Genomic DNA, 27,441 nt, shown 5'->3' with positions numbered 1-27,441 from the left:
AGGATTGCGGATCGAGTTCCGAGTTCAAATTTCCCGATCAGAATTCGTTTAAGGATAATGATTCGGTTAAGGGTCTGGGATCAGATTTTGAAAATCCAGGAACCGAGCTAGGATCAGAATTCGGGATGATAATCGGAATACGGAATCAGAATTCAGAATCAGCAATAAAATTTTGGATCAGACTTCAGGTATCCGATAAGGAGAGCAGAATGCAAGATCAAGATAAGAATCAGTTTAAAAAACCAAAATCAAGGATCCAGATTTCGAGATAGGAATTAGAATCAGAATTTGCCGCCGACTGTGGATTAGAGAATACCGTTCAAGTCTTCTAAGCCAGCGATCGTGAGTTCGAATCACGATTACGGCAAACATACTCTCTCTCTCTACTTTGTCTTGAGTAAATTAGATCTCTACAAAGTAACATGAAGTTTCACTGAGATCCTGTATTAGATATGTGTTTGTTTTTTTATAAATCGACATTGAGATTCGGTATTTGAATCAGGATTAAGGATCAGAATTTTTGATCAAGATTCAACATTAGTATCAGGAATTCGGATCAGTCGGGATGGTCCGGAATCAGTTTCTAGATTAGTTGAAGAGAGGATATGTCCATGTTAAAGATTTAGAAACATTGGCCAGATCAAGGATCAGAATTGCATCTGAATCCGGAATCAGTCTAAACATCCCGGATAATTATTGCGCATCGAATTCCAAGTTTTCCGATCAGAATTCGGTTTAGGACCATGATTCGGGTAAATCTGAATTCGGGATAAGAATCAGAATACGGAATCAGGATCCAAAATCAGCATCGACATTCTGGATCAGGGTTAACGAAACAGGTACGGAGAGCAAGATAAGAATCAGTTTTAAAAACCTAAATCAAGGATCCAGATTCTGAAGTCAGGATTGAGGATCAGAATTTGTGATTAAGATTCATGATCAGTAATCAGGAATCAGGATCAGTATCCTGAATCGAGGTCCGGAATCAGTATCTAGGATAGTGGGAGGATCTGTCCATGATAAAGAATTAGAATCATTGGTCAGATCAAGGATCAGGGTTCAAGATCACTATCTTAGATCCAGGATCTGAATATAAGATCCTAAATCAGAATTACGATTTTGATTTTCAGATTAAGATCAGGGTACACAGGGCTGGTAGCGGTTTGATAATGAAATAGTAGGGACTTTAGTGACCAAAATTTGAAAAAAAGTGACCAAATAGTGACTTTGAGGACCGAAAAAAGTGACCAAATAGTGACTATGTAGAACGAAAAAATAACTTTAAAGTACAAAAAATGTGACCAGTCAGGCCCGTGCGATGGACCCTTCCGGGGGGGTTTTCAAAATTCAAATTTAGATAAAATTAATAACAATACCAAAAATAAACAATTGAAAAGGAAAGTGTTTTCTTACACCATTTGTCACTCATGTTCAACACAAAAACTAAAAAAATGACTGATAAACTAAATTTTGGAAACATATTACTATGAATGTTTCAAATTTTCGATAAGTCAAGAAAGTAAGAAATAAATTAGTTTCAGAAGAATTTCTTAGCAAATTTAAAATTAAAAAATATCTGAATTCTAAAATAAATGTCAAATCTTGTACAAAACTTAGCATGAATAGATGTTAGGAAAATGATAATAATTGTTAATTTTTATTCATCTAAATTTGGAATTCTTTTCCTCATTTTTAACTGGAAGTTTAGTGAGAAATTCCGCTGTATTTTTTTAATTTGAACAAAAAATATTTAATCACGATTTAAAATGTAAATTACCGATTACTGAATAAGAAATGAATTTTGAACCGAATTTATTCAATGTTTGATGTTTTAATTTAATTTTATAAAAAGAAGAACATATTTATAATTATTTTAAAAGTGCCAGTTATAGAAGCCAGACATAAAACCTTTAATAAAGTAAAATCCTCCATGTTCAACTACACTGACAAAGAAATGTTAGAAAATGAGTAATTACATATGTGAATGATAAAAACTGATAAACAATTAAAAATAATGAGTTCTAAACTTTTATTATTAACACTGCGTATTAAAATTTATTTTGAAAGTTGCTGCTTAGAACAATTTTTCAAACTTTTTAGATTAATTTTATAAATCATGATCGATCCAAAAATATGATTTCATATAAAAAATATTAATAAAAATTTTTAAAGTTTCAATCGCAGGTTTTTAAGCTTTGAATTACAAGCTCTGAGTATTTTGTCTCTTTTGATTAAAATATTGGGTCCTGAAAGAACAGAAGGTTGAAATTATGTTTTTTTTTATTTAAAATTTGGAGTTAAAGGCTTATGGTTGAAGAACACGAAAATTTAGAATTTAAAACAAGGAAACAATTGTTAAAAATATGTCTTAAAAATTTAAAAAGTTTGATTAAAAAAATCCGGCAAGTTGATTATAAAATTGAAAACAAAACTGTACCATAAAATTCGGTAGATTTATTTAAAAAATTGAAAAAAAACAGTATGGAAATAAAAAAGATTAGTTTTTAAAAACATTCCAGGAAGAGTTTTTTCAATAAACATGTTTCATCATAACCATTTTGGTGCTTATTTTTTCAATTATTGATTTGGTAAATAGTGTCCTCAACTAGAAATTTTGTCAAATTCGGCCATTTAGTTTTGGTAATAAAGAGTTTATTACTAGTAAAATTGATAGATAACTGATTATGGAAAAATGTCATTACAAGTATTTTTGACATCACAGCAGAAAGTGTAAAAAAAAGTTGATTCTATTTAAAGCTCATTAATTCATATAAAACTTTTATTTCTAAATAATATGTTTTTGATTTGAGTTTTTGTAAAAAGAAAGTGCAGAAACTTCTCTTAAGATTTTAAATTATTTTCATTTCAATAACAAACCCACCGTACGAGGAAAGGTGTGCTCTGATATGTCTAACCTCACTCGAAAAGCGACGCGTCGAACTACAGCAAGGTTTTATATTCGACACATTGACCAACCGTATTGACTGTGCTTACATTCTACAACGTGTTAACATTTATGTACCAACGAGAACACTTCGACAACGTCAGTTTTTTTCAATTCCTCACCACCGTACTGCCTATGGCCAAAACCACCCTATTGACAAGTGTTGTGAACTTTTTAATTTAGTGTATAATTTGTTTAATTTTAATATGTGCAAACGTCGTTTTAAATTAGGCTTAAGAAGAATTTCCTAGTTTTTAAGTCATCAGTCTGTACGAACATTAAACCAAAGACGAAATAAATAATAATAAATATAAAAGCTGATAGAAATATTGCATACATATTTAGATTCGGCGAACCCAAATTAGTTGAAATAACCGTTTAAATTCATTGCACCTAAAAAAATGTAATTTTTGTGGCCTTGTGTAAATTATTACAACCCTTTTTTTAAAGTATTTAGAAGAACAAAAAACACGAAATAAAATTGAGTCTGAAATTGTTTTTTAAAGAATATTTCATATCATCATAACATTTGTTATGACATAAAAAATTTTTTTTTCATAAAAAAAATGGTTCGTTTCAATCTCAATCTTAGTTACACTTCTTAATAAAAACCCATTCTAACTTAAGACGAGATAGGGTTTTTGTATATCATGTTTTGAGTTCCAATACAAAAGGTTGATTGAACTAAAAACTAGAATCTACAATCAAAGTTAGTTTCAATTCACGAACGTCAAATAATGTCGTAGATCGAAATGTCTCAAGCCAAGGGTGATACATGCCGAAATTCCGCCGGAGGCGAAAAAAATTTCTGACTGACTGATCAAGTAATTTACCGTTACTACCGTCAATATTAACACGCGCAATTCAAATTACTCTTTCATTGGTTTATTATCGGTGAAAAAAGTGACTTTTGGTGATAAAAGTGACCATTTTTCGGAAAATAGTGACTTTAGTGACCAAATGATGAAAAAAGTGACTTTTTAGTGACTGACCCAAAAAAAGTGACCAAGTCACTAAAAAGTGACTCGCTACCAGCCCTGGGGTACATGAACCAAGATCAGTGATCAGGATCAGAATCCAACATCTCGATTCAGAAGCAAGATCTGGGATCAAAATCAAATATCCAGGATCCACGGGACGAATCGGGCTAGGATCTGAGATCAAGATCTGAATTCAATATCTGGAATTCAGGATGAAATACGGGATCATGATCAAGATCCAGGATTTGCATATGGAAGTTGAGCACCAGGATCCGAGATAAGCATCCAACAAGATTTGAGATCACAGTCCGAGATCCGGGATAAAGATTAGCAATTAAGGCGCTGAATCAAGGTCCAGGATCAAGATTCAGGATCAGGGTCCGGATCGAAGTCGAGGATTCATAAACAGGATCTATAATTACAAACCGGGGTCAAGATGAGAGTTATCCTGGATCAGGATCACGATCAGGAAAAAGATCAGTACCCAGAATCAGAATCTACGATCCAGAAATCATCAGCAATCAGGATACAGGATCCTAAGTCATGATTCAGGATCGGGATCCGAGGTCACTATCAAAAGTGAAGGATAAGGATCAGATCCAGCCCAAAGGATCTGAAAATTGGATCTAAATCTAGGATAATCCAAGATCAGAGTTCAGAATGAGGGAGGATCCTGAATAGGATTCCGAGATTATAATCCAGGACCCAGATTATAAATGAAGTTTGCGATTGTGATCAGGGTCAGATGGATTGAAATCATTATCAGATATCGGATCAGGATCATGATTTTTATCGGATAAGAATCAAGATTAGGTTTTTAATCAGGATTGGAATCAAAATTGGAACCAAAACAGAATAATTATCAAGATCCGGATTAGGACATGGTCCTGGGAATTTGATAAAGCTGAAGAAGGGCTTGTGATATAGCTCAGTTGGCAAGTCTGTTATCTCCTGAGCCGATGTCCGCGAGTTCGAGCCCAAGAGTAAACATCGAACACAGTTGTACCGGATAAGTTTTTCAATAACGATCCGCCAACTGCAACGTTGATATAGTCGCGAATGCCATAAAGATGGTAAAACGACTATAATCGAAGCAGAAAAAATAAAGCTGAAGATATTATATTAAACAAACGGTTTTATGGAATAGAGTGCCTACATTTCTGGTACAGTGAAACGTTACGGGTTTTAAAAAGAAAAAATAATTCTGAAATTTACCTGTTCAACCTGTTAAACTGAAACCTTATCAAATACGCTTATTCATAACAAAAAAACACTAAAACTTGTTGCCGAAGTTTAAAATAAACTTTACGGTCTTTTGTATACAATCTATTCAAATTTTTATGGAGGTTCTTATATGCTATACATTTAAAAAAAATGCCTTTTGAATAAAGTTTTGAATGAGGGGTCACCGAGCAAATAATTTAATTTTTAGTTTAAATGAAGCACGAAAAGATCTATTTTGAAACCGTTTTAAAATAAGGGTCACTGATTTTTCCAACAAACACACCGTGCTAAAATGAACTGCGCAAAGCTGAGCGAAAAGTTTTGCTTTCCGAAAATCAAACTAAATCAATGGTGAGTGAACTCATTGAACCGTGTTCTGTTAAAGTTAACGTGAGAAAAAAGCCCTTCAACTAACCGATAATGGCAGCAGCAAGAAGACATTGGCCACTGTTTTAAAAACAACTACCAGAAGGAAGCAGCTCGGAGCTGTGAGCTGCGGAAAGCCGGAAATACTTACACTTGGAGGTGGACTCGAACTTTTCGCTTTTCTTTTTTCTCCGCCACTTCCAGGGCTTGAAAAACCGGCCGAAGGCGCTAAACTTGCTCTTCCGTTCCAGCGGAGGCGTTCGGGAGCCCGAGTTCAGACTGTTGGACCGCATCGTGGTGGTGCCGTTCTGCTTTTTGGTGGCTGTAAGGATAAGAGAGAGAAAAAAATGAAGAACATCAAACAGATGGTCAGAAATCGGAGGGAAACTTTTCGGTCGGCTACGGATGAGTTCAGCTGTTGAACTCGCTTGGCAAAAGTGACTGGCGATGGCGAGCGAGTGGTTTTGTTTTTTTCCTCAAACTTTTTGGTAACTTTTACTCTGAGAAAAAAAATTATCTGGAGTTAAAAATGATGTACCTACCCTTTCTTGTTCCCTTTCCGGAAGGACCAAGTGATAAATAGGAAAGAGTCTAGCCAAAAGTTTTCAGCTATAAATGTCATAAAATAAAAGGTTATGTTTAGCAATATACTACAACTTCCCAGTTCATTGCTTGGATTTTGTCTGAGTACAAAGATAATAATTCGATAAGAAAAAGCTGTTATTTGTTTTCTTTTAGTTAGCAATTGAATTTTTTTGGGTTTTTTTTTCTTAATAGAGATGTTTGTCTTACACAAGATGAAAACTCGATAATTTCCATTTGACGATTTTTTTGTTTGAATAACTCATACACCTACACGTCATGCATTCAATTCATAACAGTTTACATGAAGCCATGGTGTCGAATTTATAATATAAAGAATGCAATTAAACGGGACATGTCCCGCTATTTTGTTGAATATTCCACCCTCCGGCCCTCCCGCTTTTACCTCAAAATGTCCCATTTTTTTTTTCTTGGAAAACTTTTAAAAGTTCACTGACTTTTACTGGAAAAATCAAACTTTAGTCTCAATTCGAATTCATTGGTTCTGCACAGAAAATCTTTCAAATATGTATGCCTTTTTACTCAAAGTTAACCTTCTTCATAGTTTATATGAGACAATACTAAATAACTCTAAAGTTCTTAGCATAACAGTAAGATTCTTATTCAGTTTAGCATTCTTGGAGCACTTTCAAACGATGCACAACGGGAAAATTTACCCCGAAATCCCAAAAAATCGAATCCGTAGGTTTAAGGACCTGAAGTAAAACTTATCTTACCTGAAATACAATCAAAAATTCAAATCTGCCATCGGATTGGACATCAAGATTTTATTTGCCCTTCATTATCCAGAAATAAACTATTTTTCATTTATGTCTTAACAGCATGAGATTTTCAGTCATTGTTATTTCATAAAACGAGCTGAAAGATTTTTAAATACTTAAAATCACTTGAAAAAGACCATTCACAAATGAGAAGATTTGAAAAAGCGATATTTTTTGCCTCTTTTGACCCCTTTGGAGATTTTGTCTTTTTATAAAATATAATTGCTTTATATCAAGTTTGAATGATGATTGATTTTAACAGAATTAAAATAAAATTGATACTTTGGAATGCATACAACTACTCTCAAAATTTTATATCGATCGACTAACGTATGCCAAAGATATTCACTTTTGTGTAAGAATTTATCTTTTCAAAAAATAAGTTGATCAAAATAGTATTTTTATGGAAGAGGGCTCATTTAAAAGGCTTGTTACTGTGCAATGTTATATAAATAATTTTTTTATGAAGAAAATTTTGTTTAAGGTGCTTCCAAATAGTTATGGATTTAATTTTTTTCACCGGATTCGTTATTAAATTGCCTTTTATTTACACCACCTTTTTCAACTCAATTGTCCAAAAGAAGTTTTGTAAAGGAAGTAAATAGGGAAGTTTTCTTGAGTTCTCATATTTTTGTACAAAATACCAAAACCAAAACCCAAGTTTTTTTTTCGCTGTTACCAATCCGTCGTTTACATGTAGGACATGAAATATTTTCTCACAAAAAACGTGTTAATTCGCGAGAGCTGTTGAAAATAACCGTGCTTATGGCAAAAAAAACAGTATTAAAACGAGCCATGTATGAAAAACTGAGCAAAATCAATTCGCGTTAATAAAAACCTTAGTGTACTTTCTCTAAACAACTTTGGCTGATGGTATACGTAGAAGTTTGGCTATACAATTAAGCTATTTTCAAGAGTTCCTTAAATGTCCGGCTTTTTTCGCCTTTGTCCTGCTTTTTTTTCGTGAATTGTCCCATTTTTTTGTAAAAGTCTGGCAGGCCTAAGATAATGTATTCAAAATTCAAACATCTTATATCCCTTATCACGTGATTTGGAAGTTTTCTATTCAGCTTGAAACTAGGGGATTTGCATGGAAACCTAAACATTTCAGCTGTGTGAAACGATATGAAAAGCTTGAGAAAATACATAAGTCAAGAACCTTGAAGTCCCATTTTGACTTCAACAAAAGCCTTTTCAGTTCCCATTCGGATGAATGAAGAATATACGAGGGAAATTAAAAACATATCACTTCCAGAACAGTTTCAATCACACTGGAAGATTTTTAAAAGTTTAAAAAGAGGGTTCAGGAAATTCGTGCATTATATGAGCTTTTGCCAAATTGGAAATTACCGTTCTTTTTTTACATTGCGTACATTATTTTTTGACACCAAATAGAAACGCGCATTATAGTCAAATACGATTTACTAAATCTTCAGTATTATTCCGTTCTGATTACATTAATAGTAACATTTTACATTACGTTTTGGCTAAATAAGCATCCGCTAGAACGGATAAATTATTATTCTTGAAAGAAGCAGTTAAATAAATGATAATTTAACAGTTTCCCGATTGATCTACCTCCGAGCCACTGTATAGTAATCAGGAGTAGCAGCACACGGTATCTTCGCGTATAGATTTTTTTAATAAAATGTGCATTTATTTAAATGTGAAATTTTAGTTTTCAAAACATTAGTATAGCTATGTGTAAAATAAATAAAAGATTGAAAAGCTAATTTTGTTTCACAATTTTGATAGTTTTGTATAGTTTTGCCTTGTCAAAGTTGACGACGTTGTCAAAATTGACAAGACTGAAAAAAATTTAAAAAAATGCAAGAACTGTCCAAATTTAGAAAATAGACAAAATTTGCAAAACTGACGAAATAGACTAAAATGACCAAATTTAATAAGTTTATAAAAAAATGACAAAATTGACAAAAATTTAAATTGACAAATATGACTTAAATGACAAATATTATAAAAATGACGAAATTGACGGATTGAAAAAAAAGGTCAAAATTTATCAAATTGAAAAAAATTTACCAATTTGGCAAAATTGAAAAAAAAAATTAAAATGGACTAAATTGATAAAAGTGGCTCGATAAATTGAACAAATTAGATATTGAATGACCAAAATATCAAAAACGACAAAAAAGCCAAAAATTACACAATTGTATGTATGTATGTATGTAGTTAAACCCACCAGTGGCTGGTAGGTCTTTCGACCCGAGTCGGTACGGGAAGTCTCGATCGCACATTCAAATATTGTTCATGCTTAACTCATCAACAATAATTGCAGCACAACCAAGGGGTCCGTTACCACTGGCTTGGGACAGGTTTGAATCATCTCCCTCACTTCAAACTGTTCGAAACAAATAAAAATCCTGGAAAGGTTCCTAAGTATCCTTATCAGAATTCCAAATTTCCCGAGATACTCCGGCTGGCTTGATTCCACAATCCATTGTATATCAGTTTTCGGATCGTTCAATGCCCTGTCCAACCCCCCACCAAACCCCTTTAATAGAGTTAAGCTATTAGAATTTATGAATATAATATATAATAATAAAAAATAGTTACAAGTTTTAAACATCTTACCTTGTACCATTTGAAAAGGATACTAGAATTATATAATGTAAGGATACTTATTTTTATCCTAAAAAAGGCTTCGTGAGTTTTTAAACGGCCCAAATATGTGTGCTAATAATTAATTTAAATACACTCGGTCCATCTTAAAACACTTCTTCTGTAGGCTTTCCATCTGCTGGCTAATCACAACGCGTTGCAATTTGCATTTAAATCATAGCAAGCCAAAACTCAAATATACGAAGCGCAGTTCATAACAAACAAAACATAACATTGGTGGCATTGAACGTTTAGGAAAAATAACAAATTTTTTCCCCTCATATCTATCCTTTTCAAAATATCATCTTACACATTTTTTTCCAATTTTGTACCGTAACAACCTGATATTCGCTTTTGTGATTGGATTGATTCTAGCAAACATGCATTGAAACCTATATGGTTTTAGACAACTCAGTTTCCCGCAACCGCACTTTTAGAATCACAAGGGAACCACAAATCACCGACTTTTCAACGGTATTGTCGAATAAATCCCTCACCCGATGCGTCCTTTAAAATACACATTAACTATCAAATTCTTCAATCAAATGGATTTTGTATTATTGCATTCCTGATTGCTCCAGAAAAACCCCGTCATTTATCGATCAATTTCTCGTACCAAGTAAACATATTGTTGTCACACAGAAGCACTTTTAGGTAGCTACTTTTAACGGATCTTTTTGCAATATTTTCGAATATACATATTTTGTAAAACTTTTCCATTTGAAAGGATAAAATAAATCGGCGGCGAAACACGAACGAAAACAGCAGCACGAACCAAAAACGTCCACACTTAAAAAAGCCAAAAATTACACAATTGACAAAAAATTCAAAAGTTACAAACAAGGTAAAAATTACAAAAACAAAAAAATTGTCAAAAAATTACCTCATTGAAAAAATTGCAAAATTGACAAAAATGAAAAAATAACAAAATTGACAAAATTTTCAAAAAGAACTTAACACTGTTGACATTGACACCACATTGACAAAATTGACAATTTTCATCACTTTTGTTGGTTTCGTCAATTTCGTCAGTTTTGTCTATTTTTCAATTTCATCAGTTATGTCTATTTTGCCAATGTGGTCACTTTTGTCAATTTGTCAATATGTGGTCAAGTTTGTTGATTTTGACCTGCTCATCCATTTTGTCAATTTCGTTAGTTTTGTCATTGATATTTACTTTTTCAATTTGGTTGAATTTGGAGTGTCCTACCCGGGATTTCCCGGTAATTAGAAAAATTCGGGATTTCCCGAATCCCGGGAAGCGCCTAAAAAATCCCGGGAATTCCCGAAGCCAATTGAATGTGCTAAATTAATACAAATTTACACTATCTAAATTGAAAAAATTAATCAGATTTAGCAAGGAAAATGATAGTTCTACCACTGACCATACTGACTGGACACTCGAATTGGTACCGACACCACCTACCGTCGGTATTGCGAACCTGCAAAATTTGACAAAAAAAATTCGCCAGTCGAATTTTTGCTCTAAGTGTCATGTCAGTGTGATCAGTAGTTCTACTTCGGCGGCTTAATCTTAATTTTTTTTTTCAAATCTGGTTAATACATTGAATTTTATGAAAAAATGTTTTTCCAACTGAAAAACGACAAAGAATCTATAAAACCAAACAATTCCAATAGTGAAACGCTACGGGAAGAATCTGAATGTTATATTTTGCAACACTCATCATTTAGAACTTTCGTTTCAGATACAGTTTACAGTAACAAAATCATCAGCAAAGAAATGACATATTGTGCAACAAATTGATAGTTATCTGAAAATTTAAGATATTTGATGAATAACCTGAAGTCTAACTTACTAACTTCTATCGATAGTGAGAAATCTTGCTCAATTATTTCAAATTTTTGTAGCTAGAATCAGACCAGCTTGTCGGTCAAAGTTCTTTGTTTTGGGTCTTTGATTTCCTTATTGCATTTTTGAGGCATTAAAAAAGTTTGAAATGTTTTGCAATACTAGGTACTACCTTAAATTTGAAAATACCATATTGATAAGAATTCGTACGCAGTAGAGGGTTAAGATCTTGAATTTTACCCGGGATCCCGGGAAAAGGATCGTCAGATTTCCCGATTCCCGGGAACGCTAAAATGGCCGGGAAAAGGACACTCTAGTTAAATTGTCTTTAAGCCAATTTTGTCAATTTTGTATATTTTTTTTCAATTTAGTTCATTTTTCAAATTTTGGATTTTTTTAAATTTTGTCAATTATCGATATTTCTGTCAATGTTCTTGTTGTTCAAATTTGTCAATTTAAAACATGAATTTTTCAAAAGCGATTAAGTAAAAAAAATACAAAAAATGGACAAAAATGTACCTGTTAACAAAATTTACAAAAAATTACAAAATATAAAATTTAATAAAATTGACAAACATTAGCCAAATGATGAAAATGATACAATTGACAAAAATTTTCAAAATTCAGATAATCAATAGTTGATTCGACCTTTTATTGAATCCTACGTTACCGCATAGTATTTTACGATTGTGATTTTACCAAATTTTTTTTTTTTCAATATCCTCGTTTTCTTTACTTCAGAAGTTACCCACACAGAAAGAAAAATGTAATCTTACATTGCACGTCATCGCCACGAAAAATATGAAAAAGAGTATAACATCTAAAGGCTAAGATGAACTTTACATGTCACTGCATGCGAAATCCAGCGTCAACGTCAGTTTTCCAATTCTGTTTTGTTTTCGTTCCTATTAGATTCCCAACGAAGGCGAACTTCATCAATTAGCTTGCAATTTCATGTAAATCTTATCGTTCGCAACGTTCGACCGTATTTTGTTGTACCTGCTCGTGTGCTGTTCGCTTCTGTTCGAATCGAGGTGGTGCATGCTGAGTTTTAAAGCAAGTAAGTGAGAAATAAAACTTAATACCCTTCTAATTATTGTAATTATTATATCAAACTAGCTGATTTTACCCGGCCTTGCTCGGGTTCGCATAAAATATAAATCAAAATGAGTCGTTTGACTTTTCAAAATTTTGGAAGCTTTATATTCGTCATAATTAAAAAATTTGGCGCATGTTTAGTCATGTACAGTTTAAGTCTTTTTAAATTTTTTTTTTGAGATTGTTCACTGTGTTTATCGTTTCCATACTTAAGAAAAACTTATGGGTGTGAGGTTTGAATTTAAATGCATTCAAAATAATTTCCCTTGAATGCTTATTCATCCTATCACGAAAAACATTTTTTCCCCACCCTTTTCAAGGAAGCTTGAATGGATTTGGCCTTATTTTTTTTATCTCCAAATGATAATTTTTCTTATATCTTTCCTTTCCCTCATCTAATAAAAATTTCTTTCGGAGTTGATCCCTCTTTTCAAAATGAACGATTTCTCTGTACAATGGAATATTTAAGTTTCTGTGCTTAGAAATTTCTAAAAAGACTTCCGAATCTGATTTATGAGTACTTTTCCTTGAATGCTGAATGTTCCACAAACAGTTTTTTGAAGTTATCAAAAACAAATCATCTCTAAACCTGAAGTTACCATTATAATGTTGAGAGAAAGGTTTTATTTAAATTAAATATCAATGTTTCTATTCTTGGGCTTAAACAACCCATTAATTTGGGTGAAGGGTGATCACTGTTAACGTTCTTAGATATCATGTGTTTGAATTCGCAGTACTAAACGGTTCTACCATAAGTTTTCTCAAAATTGGATGATAGAATTGAACACATTGATGACCAAAAATTATTCAAAAGTGACCAATTTAATTGAATTGTATAATTCTAAAAATCTCAGATTTGTTATATTTATTATCTTATCCATTTTCATCAAGATATTTTTATATCTCATCTATTTTCTAATTCCCCGTTTAAGGGGGGAGTAGGGTCTAACGGGTAAAAAAAACACCATTTTCACGATTTTTTTAGAGCTATCGTTCAAACAAATGTATTCAAATTTTTTGCATTATACAAAGCATTGTTAAAAGAACATTTATTATTTTTTTCGTAGAAAAATATTGAAAAATGAGCCGGTGACGGAGCACTTTCGAGGATGCCTTTTAGAAAACAGGATTTGCGGTGGACACTGTATCTCAGCACAGAATCATCTGAAGTCAAAAAATCAGAGAAAAATATTTTTAATAGATATTTTTCTAGACCCCAACGATTTTATTTAATTTAAAAAAAAATATTATGAAATTTTTGTGACAGTTTGAAGTAAAAACTACGATTTCTCAAGAAAAAATCCGCCATTTTTTATCTGTAAAATCTCCCCAAAGTAAAAAAACAAAAAAAGAAAATCGTTAGGGTTTGGTATTTTATATTTACAAAATATGTTCCAAATTTGAAAAGAATCGGTGAAGTAGTTTTCAAATGACGATGTCCACTGACTTTAAAAATGTGCTTTCGAGAAAAACGCGTTTGAAGTTTCTGCTCTAGAATTCTTACAGTATTAGATAAGAGGAGATAAAAGCCTATAATTTCTACAGTTTTGCTTCGATTGACTTGAAAATTTGCCACAAAATTCTTAAAATGTTTTACAATAAGAAAAAAAATCGATTTTTGAAAGTGTTAGACCCTACTTTCCCCTTATATTCCCCGACGGCTATCAACGCGTTGAAATCGAAGCATTCAACTTATAGATCAGAATCTTATTATTTTTTCTTTCTTTGTGTGGGATTCCAAAAATATGTTAATTCTTAGATGCTATAGTTTATTAAAAAATGTTCATTCGTTTTTCAGCATTGATTCCTAATAGTTATTCAGCTGAAGAAGACAATTCTTTGTTCACTGATCAGTTCACTGTACATTCTTGTAGTCTCCCAAATCCCCTTGGCGGCGGTAGAGAGCACTTTGAAAACCACTACAATTCAAGTTAATATATTTCTAACAGGTTTATTGTATTTTTTAATGCACAATGTAGACTCATTATTTCATCCAAATATATCCACGTGCTTTGAACAGTAGAAGGACAAAAAAAACCGCCAAAGTTTCCCCTTTCAAATCCTTAATGCTCAGCAAGCTTTGATTTGCTGTCCAGTACACGTGAACTCTGAATGGTCATTTCTAATGCCTGGCCCATGGAGATGGTGAAAAAAACCCCGCCAAAGGAAACGAAAATCTGTTAGCAAAATGTGTGCCATGACTTTTGGTTTGTGTGAATAAAACCGAAAGTTGTATGGGAGGGTCCCTTTTCTTAGGTGGGAGGGGCTCATAACTATTACTAAAACCTTACCCTGGTTCAACTACATCTCTGTGCCAAATTTCAGGCTGATCGGTTCAGCGGTGTGGATTTCTATAAGGTGCATACAAACAAACAAACATATATAGTCCAACTCATCTTTATATATTAGACTAGCTGATTTACCCGGCCTTGCTCGGGTTTGCATAAAATATAAATCAAAATGAGTCGTTTGACTTTACGAAATTTTGGTAGCTTTGTATTCAATTTTATATATTTATTATGAGAAAATTTTACCCATGTTGTGCCATGTATGTTAGCATTGAAAGTTTTGTAAGTGTTTTTCAAGTTTTGAATGAGAATATTTACTGTGTTTCCCTTTTTTCATATTTTTGAAACACTTATAGTTATGAGGTTCGTATTCATAGAAATTAAAAATAATTTCCCATGAATGCTTTTTTGTTTCTTTCGGCCTTCTATTTTTTTTATCTTCAAATAATTAGGAAAACTATATTTTTATCATTCCCACTCCCCATCTAATGAAATCTCTTTAGGAGATGATATCCTCGGACGCTACATGCCAAATGCTCCCCCGTAAGCTATATTCAAGTTTTATTTGCCCATAAAATTCTAAAAAGCCTTCCGAAACTTGCCGCAGCTCGTGGCCTTCAAGTCTTCCAAGTCAACGGCCATGAGTTCGAATCCCAGTCACGGCATACACAGTAAACTTTTGTGGTTTAGTGGTTTAAGCATTTGTGAGATGCTTGCCATTATATACTCGAAAGATGTACGCTTAGAATTAAGTAAAAGGAATCTCTTCGAGGAAACATTAAGTTTCATTGAGATCCTGTATGTGTTTGTATTTGGTTTTTTAAACTTTTTGAAGACTTATTTTTAATGTTTTCCAATGGTTGTGTACTTTTCGTTGTTTTTCCACACCGTTTTATTATTAGTTTTTCTTAAATGTTCCAAGTTCCTCTAAAAGTTTTTTGAAGTGATCTAAAAGAAATTATCTCGGAACCCAAATCGTCCATTTTATGATGTTATAACAAAAGATTTTTTTTCAATTTTTCCATTCTTGGAAAAAAAAATTTCATTAATTATTGTGGAGAGTGATAAAGTAAAAATTCTTGGAAATGATTTGATTGAATTCGCAGTACTTAACGGTTTAAGTTTTCGCATAATTGGATGGTGAAATTGAACGCATTGATGATCAACATTAATACAAAAGTCATAGATTGACCGATAAAATTGAATTGTATAAACTTAAAACCTCATACTTAATTTCAAATAAAGTTTCTTGCGTTGGATTTGGTTTTTCCAGATAATGCACGTTAAATTTTTGTGTCCTCCATTTAGATTTCTCGATGCCTTTCAAAGCGTTGAAATCACAACTCTCAACTTATAACTCTGAATTAAATTATTTTATCTTTCTATATGAGGAATTCTAAAAATACGAAAATGGTTGGTTCCAAAAAGCTTGATTTTAAGAAAATAGCTTAATATGTTTTCAGCACTCAATCCAAATTCATAATGAAGATAAATCCATGCATCCATACTTCACATACTGTATATTCTTATAGACTCCAAAGCCCTGCAACAGTGGTACTTTGAAAACCACTACAATTCAAGTCAATACATACTTTACAGGTTAGTTGTATTTTTCAATCCGAAATGTTACCTCATTATTGCATCCAAAATATTCGTATCTACTGGTACCACGTGCTTTCAGCAGTAGAAGGTACAAAAAACACCCGCCCAAAATTTCCCCTTTCTAATCTTTATCGCTCAGCAAGCTTTGATTTGCTTTCCAGTACACTTGAACTCTGGATAGTCGTTTCTTACGCCCGGCCCAAGGTGATGGTAAAAACAACCCGCCAAAGGGAACGAAAATCGGCTGCCAAATGGGTGCCATGACTTTTGGTTCGTGGGAATAAAATAGAACGTTGTATGGGAGGGGCCCTTTTCTTAGGTGGGAGGGGCTCAGAACTATTACTAAAACCTGACCCTCGTCCAACTACATCTCTGTACCAAATATCAGGCTGATCGGTTCAGCGGTGTGGATTTGTATAAGGTGCATACAAACAAACATATATAGTCCAACTCATCTTTATATATTAGAAGAAGAAGATGGTCAATTTTATTTTTTCCAGAAAAAATTCTACTTGAATTCAACGGAAGCTCGGGCTACCCCAAGTGCATGACAACTTATTTTCCTACCAACATGTCAATCGCCGTTGCCGTCGTCGGGGGAATATCACCAAAAAAAACCGGTGTTCGTGAAAATTTATTGAATACCAATTTTTCTTGTGTGGATCAAATAAAATGTATGTGTAAGATATTAAAATCTCTTACCGCCAAATATCGATTCTTTTCTTATTGGATAAACAACCATACCAAAAATAATGATTGGAAATGTAGGTTTACAGTAAACAAATCAGTTGAAGTCGATGGGAAGTTTACATGAATTAAGCCGTATTGATACATGTAAATACCCGATTCCCTTCTACCCATGCAGTTGCATGTAATGTTACAAGGATTTTTCTAACTGTGCAGAGCTAACAATTTCATAGAAACGAAATAACACAGGATTTGTCAGGATCCAGTCATTCAAAACCACCAATTGATTTCAAACTATCTTAAAATTCAGGATTCATTATTTATTCAATATCGATTCTTGATGGATTTAATACGATTTAAATTCTTTAATCATAATTTAATGCTTCAGAATTTAGAATTGTATCATTTGTTTAATATTTTGTGTCATATGCCATAATTTACAGCCTGTAAGAAATGCTACAATCCACTGTCAATTATATTAAATCGAGTTTTTTTTTTTTCTTACGAGACGATTATTTATTTAGTAAAGATTCCATGTATGATACAACTCGCTTCAAAGCGAGTAGAAAAAAGCAACTCGTTACCTGTATTGTTATTTTTGTCTAAACGATACCATTTCATGAAAAAACGTTTATTGATAATTCAACAACTATAAAGGGAATCGTTTGGGTGTCTGAGGAAGTATATAATGGGAATAGTTACTGTATGATACTGATCTACACGGGAACATCTTTGTACTTTGGTATAAGCAGATGCTAATTTCGAAAAAAAAAAATGTTTAAATTGAGAGTCTCAACCACATTTTTTAATTTCTCAAACCCTAGGGCCTAAAAAGCTTCGTCTTAGTCCAAAACTCATCCATGATTTTAAGCCGAATTTTTAAGTAACGTTTACAAACATCAAATTTACTTATGTAAACATTACTAAGAAATTCTCCTAAAACCATGGATGAGTTTTGGACCAAGACGAAGCTTTTTGAACCCCAGGGTTTGACAGTTTAAAAAATGACCCCAAATCGACTCAGGCTGATGTCATGCTGAAGCAACTAGCAACGCAACGCAACGCAACGTTCCAATAAGATTGCGTTGCAACGCATTGGTATGTCTTGCTCGCGCGACCTGTGACTTTGAAATTCCCTACAAATCATCACTTCTCTACATCTGATAATGCTTTGAATCGTCTCCTTTCTTTCGGGAGCCATCAAAAACTCATCAAATCACGACCCGGATTGCAAGAATGCCAAAATTTGAACCGACAAAATTCCTTGTTTTTTTTGCGGGAACTAAGAATTCATGAAAATTTTCTCGCCGATTAACATATTTTTTAGTTTATTATCACAAGTTCGGACAGATCTTCGTACTATTGTGCTTAAAACCCGGAATCACTGCTTCAAATCGAGAAAAAACAATATTCTTATTGGATTTCCTACTAGTCGCGCTACAAAACACATTGGCATCAGATTGGTCGCGCTATACAAAGCGACCAGTATGACATTTCCATGGAGATCAAATGAGAGCTGGTTAGTCGTGTGAACGTTGCGTTGTAGGTCGCGTTGCTAGTTGCTTCAGCATGACATCAGCCTCAGTCTACTACCCACAAAGAATACGGTTTTTGGAGCCGATTTTATAGAATTTTCGAATAGGCCTGGGAATGTGTTTTAGATTCCATTCCATGGAGCTATTGCTGACTTGACAATTTCCAAGTTTGAAACCCCATCATCGATTTCGTTCGCGTTGAGAGAGTACATTTTTAGTTCATGTTTTAACACTTAATAGTTGAGGTACAATTTTCATCCTTTCCATATTCATGAAAAGATATTAATTTGAATTCTCATGAACTCGAAGTCAAAAAGTCGTTACTCAAAATCAACCGCAAGACGAACCGATCTTCTAAGATCTAAGAGCATCAAAGAATCCGCTCAACTACTCCCAAGAAACCGGACCATGGTGCCTAACTTAATTGCCAACATACATATAATACTGCTGCTGCCTGTTTCGGAGATAGATTACCGGACAAAAAAGGAGATAAATTCAATTTACTTTAATAATAGACTACTGGTCAAAGTGGGACCAAAACTCATGTGGGTGGGGAAAGAGTAGGGGCCGGCTTTCTGATACCGAGATATTATCAGTTCCATTCATTTCTGCTGGGAGACCGTTTCTGTAAGATGCTTTAAGTCACTGCGGTCATCAACGGCAACGGCAGAAGCATTCAAATGATGGCGAAATTCACATCCATGGAAATGAATTGTAAAAAGGCTGTGACGAAACGAACAATTGAAGCTGAATGGCAATCCATTCAGAATGGGAGACGACGACGGGGAGTTTGGATTAAAATAAGCAACAGCTCGAGAGGGTAAATTTAGGCATAAAAACTTGCACTCAGTATACAATCGAAGTTAAAATTCCACGCCATTTCTGGTCTTGATAGTTTTTGCTGGTTTTTGGTGCTGATCAACATGAGTTCCTAGCTTTTGAATGAACTCTCATGAGCAGGAACCATGCGGTGATGGGTTTCGCGAATTTCAACAAATCAACCTTTTCAAGATGAATGATGGTTGGACATCTAAACAAAATGTACCTATAACTCTTCATGGGAACCAAACTATCGTTGGAACGGATAAACTAGGTTGACTGGACCATTTGCCACAACGTTTGAACATTGTTAACACGCAAACTTGGCTCAAACATTGAGCATCGAGTTTAATGTTATGATCAGAAAGATTTTCTCAATAAATACATATAAAATCGTCAAAGTTAGTGGTCATTTTTTATACTGTAATAGTTTTGGATGTTTCTGTTACAATAGATCCAATTATTTTACAAGATCCTGATAAATATTATCATTGATAACTTACTAGAGCTACGACCAAGGCCGGATTAAAGGGGGGGCAAAAGGGGCAATTGCCCCGGGCCCCCCAGTTCTGGGGGGCCCCCCGAGGGGAAAAAAAGTTTTAACATTACTTTAATGATACTACTGAAAAGAAATCACAACTAGAAAATCGAAATGGAAAATTGGAATTTAAAAACTAAAGGGCTCCCGTGAAATAATATCTAGATTAGTTTTTGTCTTAAAAAAGTTAAGGGGGCCTCATAGAATAAGCAGTGAAGGAGCTCTCCCACATTTTGCGAGCTGAGAATATCAAAATCTTCTGGACAAAACCGAATTCGAAAAAAAAATTAAGAAGAATATGAGGCAAAACACAAGAATGCACATTTGCACAACAGTAATGTTTGTTGTTACGTTAAGTTTCCAAGTTATTGTTTACTGCACTAAAATAGCAGCTAATTTTGCTTTATGATAAACATTTCATACCGCTTATTATAATAACATTTCTCCTTTTAATCATTATTATTGAAATTTTCATTGGTTTATAAATTCTAAACCCTTTTCCCTCCCTATTTTTGAAAGTAAAATCTTAAAAAAAAACTGTAGTTGCTTAAATTGGACCAATCGGCAGTACAGGGTTTCTTTATTGAATTTCCATCTTAGACTTGAAATTTGCATTCGAACATTTTCAACTGATTTAACCAAAATTTTATCGTCTACTGTAATGAATATCTTGAATTCAGCATATCATTTTCCAAATGATCATTCTCAAAATATCATAAAAACGATATGTTAGTTGAGTTGCTAGAATCATTGAATGATTTTCTTAATATGAATATTTTTATGATCTTAATCCTATCTTTTTCCAGATTAAATTCATTGGGGTTTTCAAGTCTTGTGTTGTTTCTTCAGTTACTGAAGTTCAGTTTCATATTTTTTTTCTGAATTTTGAAAATTCAGGATCTTTGTTTATGATACTTAACTCATTTGGTTCCTTATCTGATTATTTTTCAATGGTAACTGATTCTGTATTTTAAACATTCAATTCTTATTCTCAAATTTTTTTCAATCGTCCATTTGAGCACAAATACCTATTTGGCTTTGAGAGCATCGAATGAAAATTTAGGATAACAATTTAAAAAAATAAGTTTTTGATGGGAATGATATTCAAAAACATCTCTAATGAAAATATTTTTTATGTTTCTAAGACATAGGATTGAAATTCACATTTGGTGCAATTCCGCTTTCGCTCTGATCTCTTTTTTTTTTATTTAATTCATATTTTGTTTCTCAAAACTTGATTTGAAATTATGATTTAGATTTGAGACACTGAATTTTGCTTCTGAATATAACGTGATTTAATGTATTGACTTCTTAAACTCTTTAATCTGTATCTCTATGGAATGTGGGTTTAATTATTTTGTTTATTTTTTTTAAATTTTGTTTTCTATGTTTCAAATTTTCACGATACTTCCTAATTGTCACTAGGTAAATATTTCTCGAATAAGCACAAACCAAACGATCAATGATGATATGAAAATCATTTAAAATATCTATCCAGTCTTTTTTTTAATTAGAAAATTTTAGTTGGTGATAAGGGTTTAAAAAAAATGAGAATTAAATTTTGCATTTTGCGGCTTAAATCAGAGTTTCATTCATCAATTAACAATTTGTAGATACCAGAAACTATTTTCTACGCAGATAACATGGCTATTTGAAGAAAGTATACTGAACTCATCTCCAGTTTCTTTACATGTTTAAAAGGTTTTGTATTTTCTGGGATAGCATTTAAAAAAAATCGAATTATAGGGGCCCCCCGATAAAAATTGCCCCGGGCCCCCCGATGGCTTAATCCGGCACTGGCTACGACCTACACATTGCATTATGATTTCAAACACATCATAGCTTTGCATTTCCCCAGTTTTTATTGCCTACCGAGAAGAGTGATGATTCATTCTTATTTTCGCAGTTGAAGCTTGCAATCAGTAGCTAAAACTGAAACTTAAATTGGGTCGAACGATTGATGCAGCTCCACACACATTAGACCGAGAGACGGTCCCGAGCAGACATTGATGCCAAAATCGATAGCAAAATGAAACCAAAATTAGGTGTAAACAGCAAAATGAGAGCATCATTTGCTGTTGAACTTTATACGATAGCAAAATAAGGCATGATTTAGGTTTCAAAGTTTCTTGATTGATAGCAAGCTGAGACCAAAATAAGGGATCAACAGCAAACTGCAAGCAAAATGTGATGTAGAATTGTTTTGAGAGCAAAACTAGGCATCATTCAGGTACTCAAAACTATATTTAATTTTGAAAAAAAGAATACATTTGAAGTCATAATTTTGAATGATAGCAAACTGAGTAGAAATTGAGCTTTCGATACCACAATGATAGTATCATTCGATGTTGTATTTTTCATTATGGAAAGATTACGTTTGACGCATGGGGTGAAGGGTGTGTCGTAACCGATGGTCTTCCATAACCATGATACCGTTCTTTTCGTGATTTATCACAACGAACCAACTTCACGACTATCCTCTAATCCATTCTTGTTCAAACTGATTTATCTTCCCAATCTTCATTTACTTACATGACGTGTACAGTATGTCTGTTCAATCAACTCTAGTAGAAACGGGTCGAAACAAGTAGAAATGGATTGATAGTTGATCACCTGTCTCTTTCCAATTGACTTCGACCGACTTCTACCAAGTCGAAACTAATCCTGCTGCCGAGCTGGATTGGTTTCGACTAGTTTCAACTTGCTCCATTGAACAACGACCTGACTAGTTTCGACCAAAACATTGGCTCGTTGAACATCTATCAGTTAACAGAAACCAGTTGAAACCGATTTTTACTAACGATTGAACGAAGCTAGTGTACGCGTGTACCTATGAATATATCTATCTTTTTCCTTCAACCTGCAAGCAGATCAAACTCATCGAACATCGAATCTATTGGAACTATATTTCTCTCTTTCTAACTCAAGTGTATCTTTATTTCCTCACTGATGTTAATCACCAGATATTTTGTATATTACAAATACAATTGATTTTATTTATTTTTATTACTCATTATTACTCATAATTACTACAGGGTGGTTTTCCTCGGGCCCCAAGAGATCTATTAAATTCGCACTAGCGGCCAAGTGGACCTCACATGGCCAAACAATATGCTCGATGTCGTGGTAATCTTGGCCACAGCCACACAAAATGCTTCCAGCAATACCTTTTTATACGTTCAAATTACATTTTTTGTTGTTGTCCATTTTTTTTTTTCCATAGAATGATAAATTTTATTTAAAAAAAAACAAATACAAACATTAGACAAACATGACAAAAATGGTTTCTTTAAAAATAAAAAGATTCAAGAAACTTATTCACTTTATCGAAATGTTAATAAGTAAACATTCATATTTTATATTTTTCACAATTCAAACAGATTTGTATATTTAAAGTTTGCATTAGGTTTTACTTTCATTAACTTTAATTAATAAACGCAGCTTATGTAAATTTGAAACATATTGAAAACGGTATTTCTTTTTATTATAAACGTTTTTTTTAGTATTCTAAAAACATGATTTGACTTTTTTATAAAAAACATTTAGTTTATTTCTATGTACTATGGATTTAACAAATTACCAGAACATTTTTTTCATTCAAAAGAAAACGCAATAAAAGTGACCAACACACATAAAAAATAAATATTATTTTGAGATCACAACTTCTGACCTTAAAAGCGAAATGATTATCTTGAAAGGAATAAACCCTTTAATAAAAAAAACTTTTATAATTAATAAGTTGATTTCGCTAAAAGGTACAGAAATCTAAATTTTAGAGGTCGACTACTCTGTTTATATTAAATCACCGCAGAAAATTACGTGTCGTACCTATAACGTCGTACAAATAACCTTCAATTTCACTGCATTTGGTTTTAAAAACAACTATCGGATTTTACACAGTGTTTTTATTCAATCAAAACAAAAACAAAACAACACCCGCACGCGTTACCGATCGTTCCGGAAAAGTGTCCTGCCGCCTAGAGGAACTCTCAATCGATCGTTCACAACCTCGTGCATCTACCGGAAATCCAACAGAGGAAAACCTCTTTTAAGCAGTTGGTGGCAGAATTCCCGGAAAAGTAACTCGGTGAAACAACATCGGCAGTCTATCGAGTGCTGATCTGTAGGTTGCCTTTCCAGTACTTGGTCCGTAGAATAGCACTGGATTTTTTGCGGTATTTTGTCGCCTGTGCATCGGTACCACAAGTCAACCGGAGCTGCTTTTCCGCAAGCAGCTGTTATAGTGCTCGGTTCTTCAGATCCAGGGTGTTATCCGGAGTAACCAACAGCGATAAGCAGATATAATCATTCCGGAAGAAATCCAGCTGTCTTAGCGCATCCGTGTATAACTTTTTGCAGTGTCAAGGTAAGCTAGTGAATAAGGCCTTTTTTAGACATTTTTTTTCAAACAGTCCGCAAACTAGACAAATCTGGAACATTAGAATTTGAAAGAAAAATAATCCGGCAATGCCAGTTTTCACTTATGCCTATTAATATTTTCAATTAATCTTAACTTAAGAACAAATGCTACAAAATTTTTGAATAACAATGAACAAAAAAGGTACCTCCCATGTTTTCAAATATTTTTTTTAATGGTAGACGAATTTGCTTTTGTTAAACACTTAAAAAGCAGCATTTTTTTTAGTAAAAGAACAATCATACTGTGCCGATTGGCTATAGTTCACCTCTATTGAATATTTTTCAGTTTACATTCTTATTTCATACTGTAAAAGTTATTTCGCAACTTTAGTTCGGAAACGTTTATTTTTTTAGTCTAGCCAGGGGAAAATACTATCTTGCAAAGATGTGCTTTAAAATTTCCGGAAAAAAGTGTAAAGATGTTTTACAATTTCATTTAAAGCGGTTTTATGCCATACAAATTATCGGACCTGGCGAATTCATATTCTGAAGTTTGGTGATTATCACATTTTAAACGCCTTTGCGTAGGCAGCGCCCATAGTTTAGATGAGGACAACAAGTTGTGCTCTTCTCACCTTTCAGTATTTCGTTGTATGCATACAGTTTCAACATATTATGTTCTATATGCAAATACCAAGCATGTTGTTGGGTATAAATTAAGGCGTTTAGCTGGATGGAATATATAGACGGGTTATATTTCAAGATGAACCGCATTCTGAAAACAACTCTAAATAAAATCAAATTATCACGAAAAAGTGTGAACGTATGTATATTCAAAATTTTTGTTGTTTATATTTCAATCTACGGCGTATGTTGAGGTCTTCAAATGGACTTTAATGTTATAAAAATAAACCGTTTTAAATAGCACAATTTAGTTGCTATTTATTTATGAATTTCAGTATTTAGCTTTCTTTTCATTTTTGAATACTATTCAAAGACGAAAAAAGTTGCATTTAACTAGAAGGTATCATGTAACTATTAAGTAACTCATTATTTATCGCATCCTGCAGTACGATTTAGTATGAAACTTTTTGAAAAACTAATAATTAATGAATACATGTATCGCAGAAGATCACGCTCATCTACGATTTTTGAACAAAGTCATCATAAAAATTCACATTTCAGTATCAGAAGTAACGGTGTTATTATAAATATTAGATGTACCTTTAGAGCCATTCAAACATCCATGAACGCGTTAAGGGAAGGGAGAGGAGGGGGGGGGGGGGGGTGGTCTCATGGGGTATATGACAGCTTGTTACGTTTTGTATATTTTGGATAGAAAATCTGATACGAATGTGCTACGTAAGGAGCGGTTGAAAATGATCGAAAATAGCGTTACGTAATGTACGGCCGGCCCTTTTATGTTTATTTCCAGCACTTTTAGATGCTTAAGCGAAAGCGTAGCCATAATTAATGCAACCGATTTTCATAACAAGGCGATGTTTATTGTTTCAGTTGCATTTAAGATATACACTCATATACATTCATTTTAACCTTCTTCAGCTTCTGTTGGAGTAATCCATTCAATGGTTTAATAATATGTTCTTAGGACATTAGGATTTTAATAACAAAAACATTTTTTGCATACCTTGAGAAAACCAATTTTATCATAAAATTATACCATTATTGTGATATGAAATTTTTCTATTATGCCTTTTTAGAGAAATTCGGTGTAGTTTTGCCTAAATAAAAAGCGTTCAATGTCAATATTTGGCGTTCATTTTCTTAAAGCGGGTAGCAAGGTTCTGCCAAATTAGTTCAACTGTACATATTTTGATAACTTGTACCAAATTTTGATATTGTTGAACACCTTAAAAATGGCATCGAGATACTAGCGCTAATTTGATAAAAAAAAACTGTTCATTTGTTGTTCATTAGGAACTTTGACAATGTTCATTCCGTTGGTCGGTTTTTATACTATGATTTTTATTGCATCTGGGATTGCATCTCAAGCTAATTCATCCGAAAATTGCGATGAATTTATGGAAGAATCTATTTTCTGGGGATGATAATCGTTATTATAAAATTTTGGCGTGAATGATGCTGTCGAAAACATGTCAGTACTTACAATTCACAACTTAAAACAATAAATTTTTACTGTGATAATCCTGGCCATGGCTGGATGGTTATTCAATTATGTTGTATTTTTAGTATTGTATCTTAATCCAAATAATGATTTCGATATTCTCGAAATTACAATAGCAAATTTTGTAACTTAACATACAGATTTTTTACGCCTTTGTGTATACAACTCAAACACTTGATTATAGAATACAACAAATTATATTCTTATTTGGTATTAAATTCTGTTCTTGAAGTATGTAATGCTTTGTTTTCATAATATACTTTTAGGCGTTTAGTTAGATGGAAGTGTACCAAAAGAAACTTGAGTTGCGACTTGAAAATAATAATAAGAAATTTAAGTATTTACTGAAAAAGTTATAAGATCATTGAAAACAAGCTTTAGGTTGAATTAGTTAGTCAGCTTTATTATTTAAATTTATTCATAACAAAAAAAATCAATAATCGAGCATACCTTTACGGCAAAATTATAACAAAATCTGCTATCACGCCTTGAGAGTGAAATTTGTTCGCAATTTGCTGTACATAGTGTGGTACACAGCAAAAGTGAAACCAAAATTTCCGTGCTTGGTTAGCAACGCGATGCCAAATTTTGCTTAATCTGAAATCCTAAGTACACCTCATTTTTCGAAAGATTCGAGACCATAATGACGTCAAATTTTGCTATCACTGAGAAATATATGATGCCTTATATTGGCATTATTGTGCTCTTCAAGCTCTCGGGAAACGAGGTGTAACTAGGGTCTCAATTTTAGCAAAATGTGGTATCACTTTGCTAACCAAGTATGAAAATTTTTGCTCTCATTTTTGCTGTGTACCACCTTATGTCAAGCAAAATGAGAGCAAATTTAACTCTCAGGGCGTGATAGCAAAATTTGCTATAATTTTGCCATAAAAGTCTGCTCGGGGTTGGTATATTTTTAATATGTTGCTTTATAGCGGAGCACGACTCAACGAACGGGAACAAACGACGCGCACACACCAGGAGGTGTTGATTGAGATGAATTCAATTAGCACTTTTTGTCCGAACTCTCTTGATAACGTCTAACGCCCGCCTGACTAACGC

At 33.2% G+C, this 27,441-nt stretch overlaps 1 protein-coding gene across 5 annotated transcripts in view; it reads right to left on the bottom strand.

Annotated features, from left to right (window-relative positions):
• LOC129751486 (phosphatase and actin regulator 4) overlaps positions 1–27,441 on the bottom strand; it is a 611,903-nt gene that overhangs the window by 382,637 nt on the left and 201,825 nt on the right. For all 5 annotated transcript variants that reach the window (XM_055747021.1, XM_055747022.1, XM_055747025.1 and 2 more), the window contains exon 4: positions 5,666–5,836. In XM_055747021.1, coding sequence (XP_055602996.1) covers positions 5,666–5,836 — 171 coding nt within the window. The remainder of the gene's footprint in view (positions 1–5,665; positions 5,837–27,441) is intronic.

The sequence above is a fragment of the Uranotaenia lowii genome, chromosome 3, assembly GCF_029784155.1.
Source record: "Uranotaenia lowii strain MFRU-FL chromosome 3, ASM2978415v1, whole genome shotgun sequence".
In the NCBI taxonomy this organism is placed as follows: domain Eukaryota; kingdom Metazoa; phylum Arthropoda; class Insecta; order Diptera; family Culicidae; genus Uranotaenia; species Uranotaenia lowii.
Note: the sequence above shows the minus strand (reverse complement) of the source record. Positions and strands in the feature narration are given on the sequence as shown.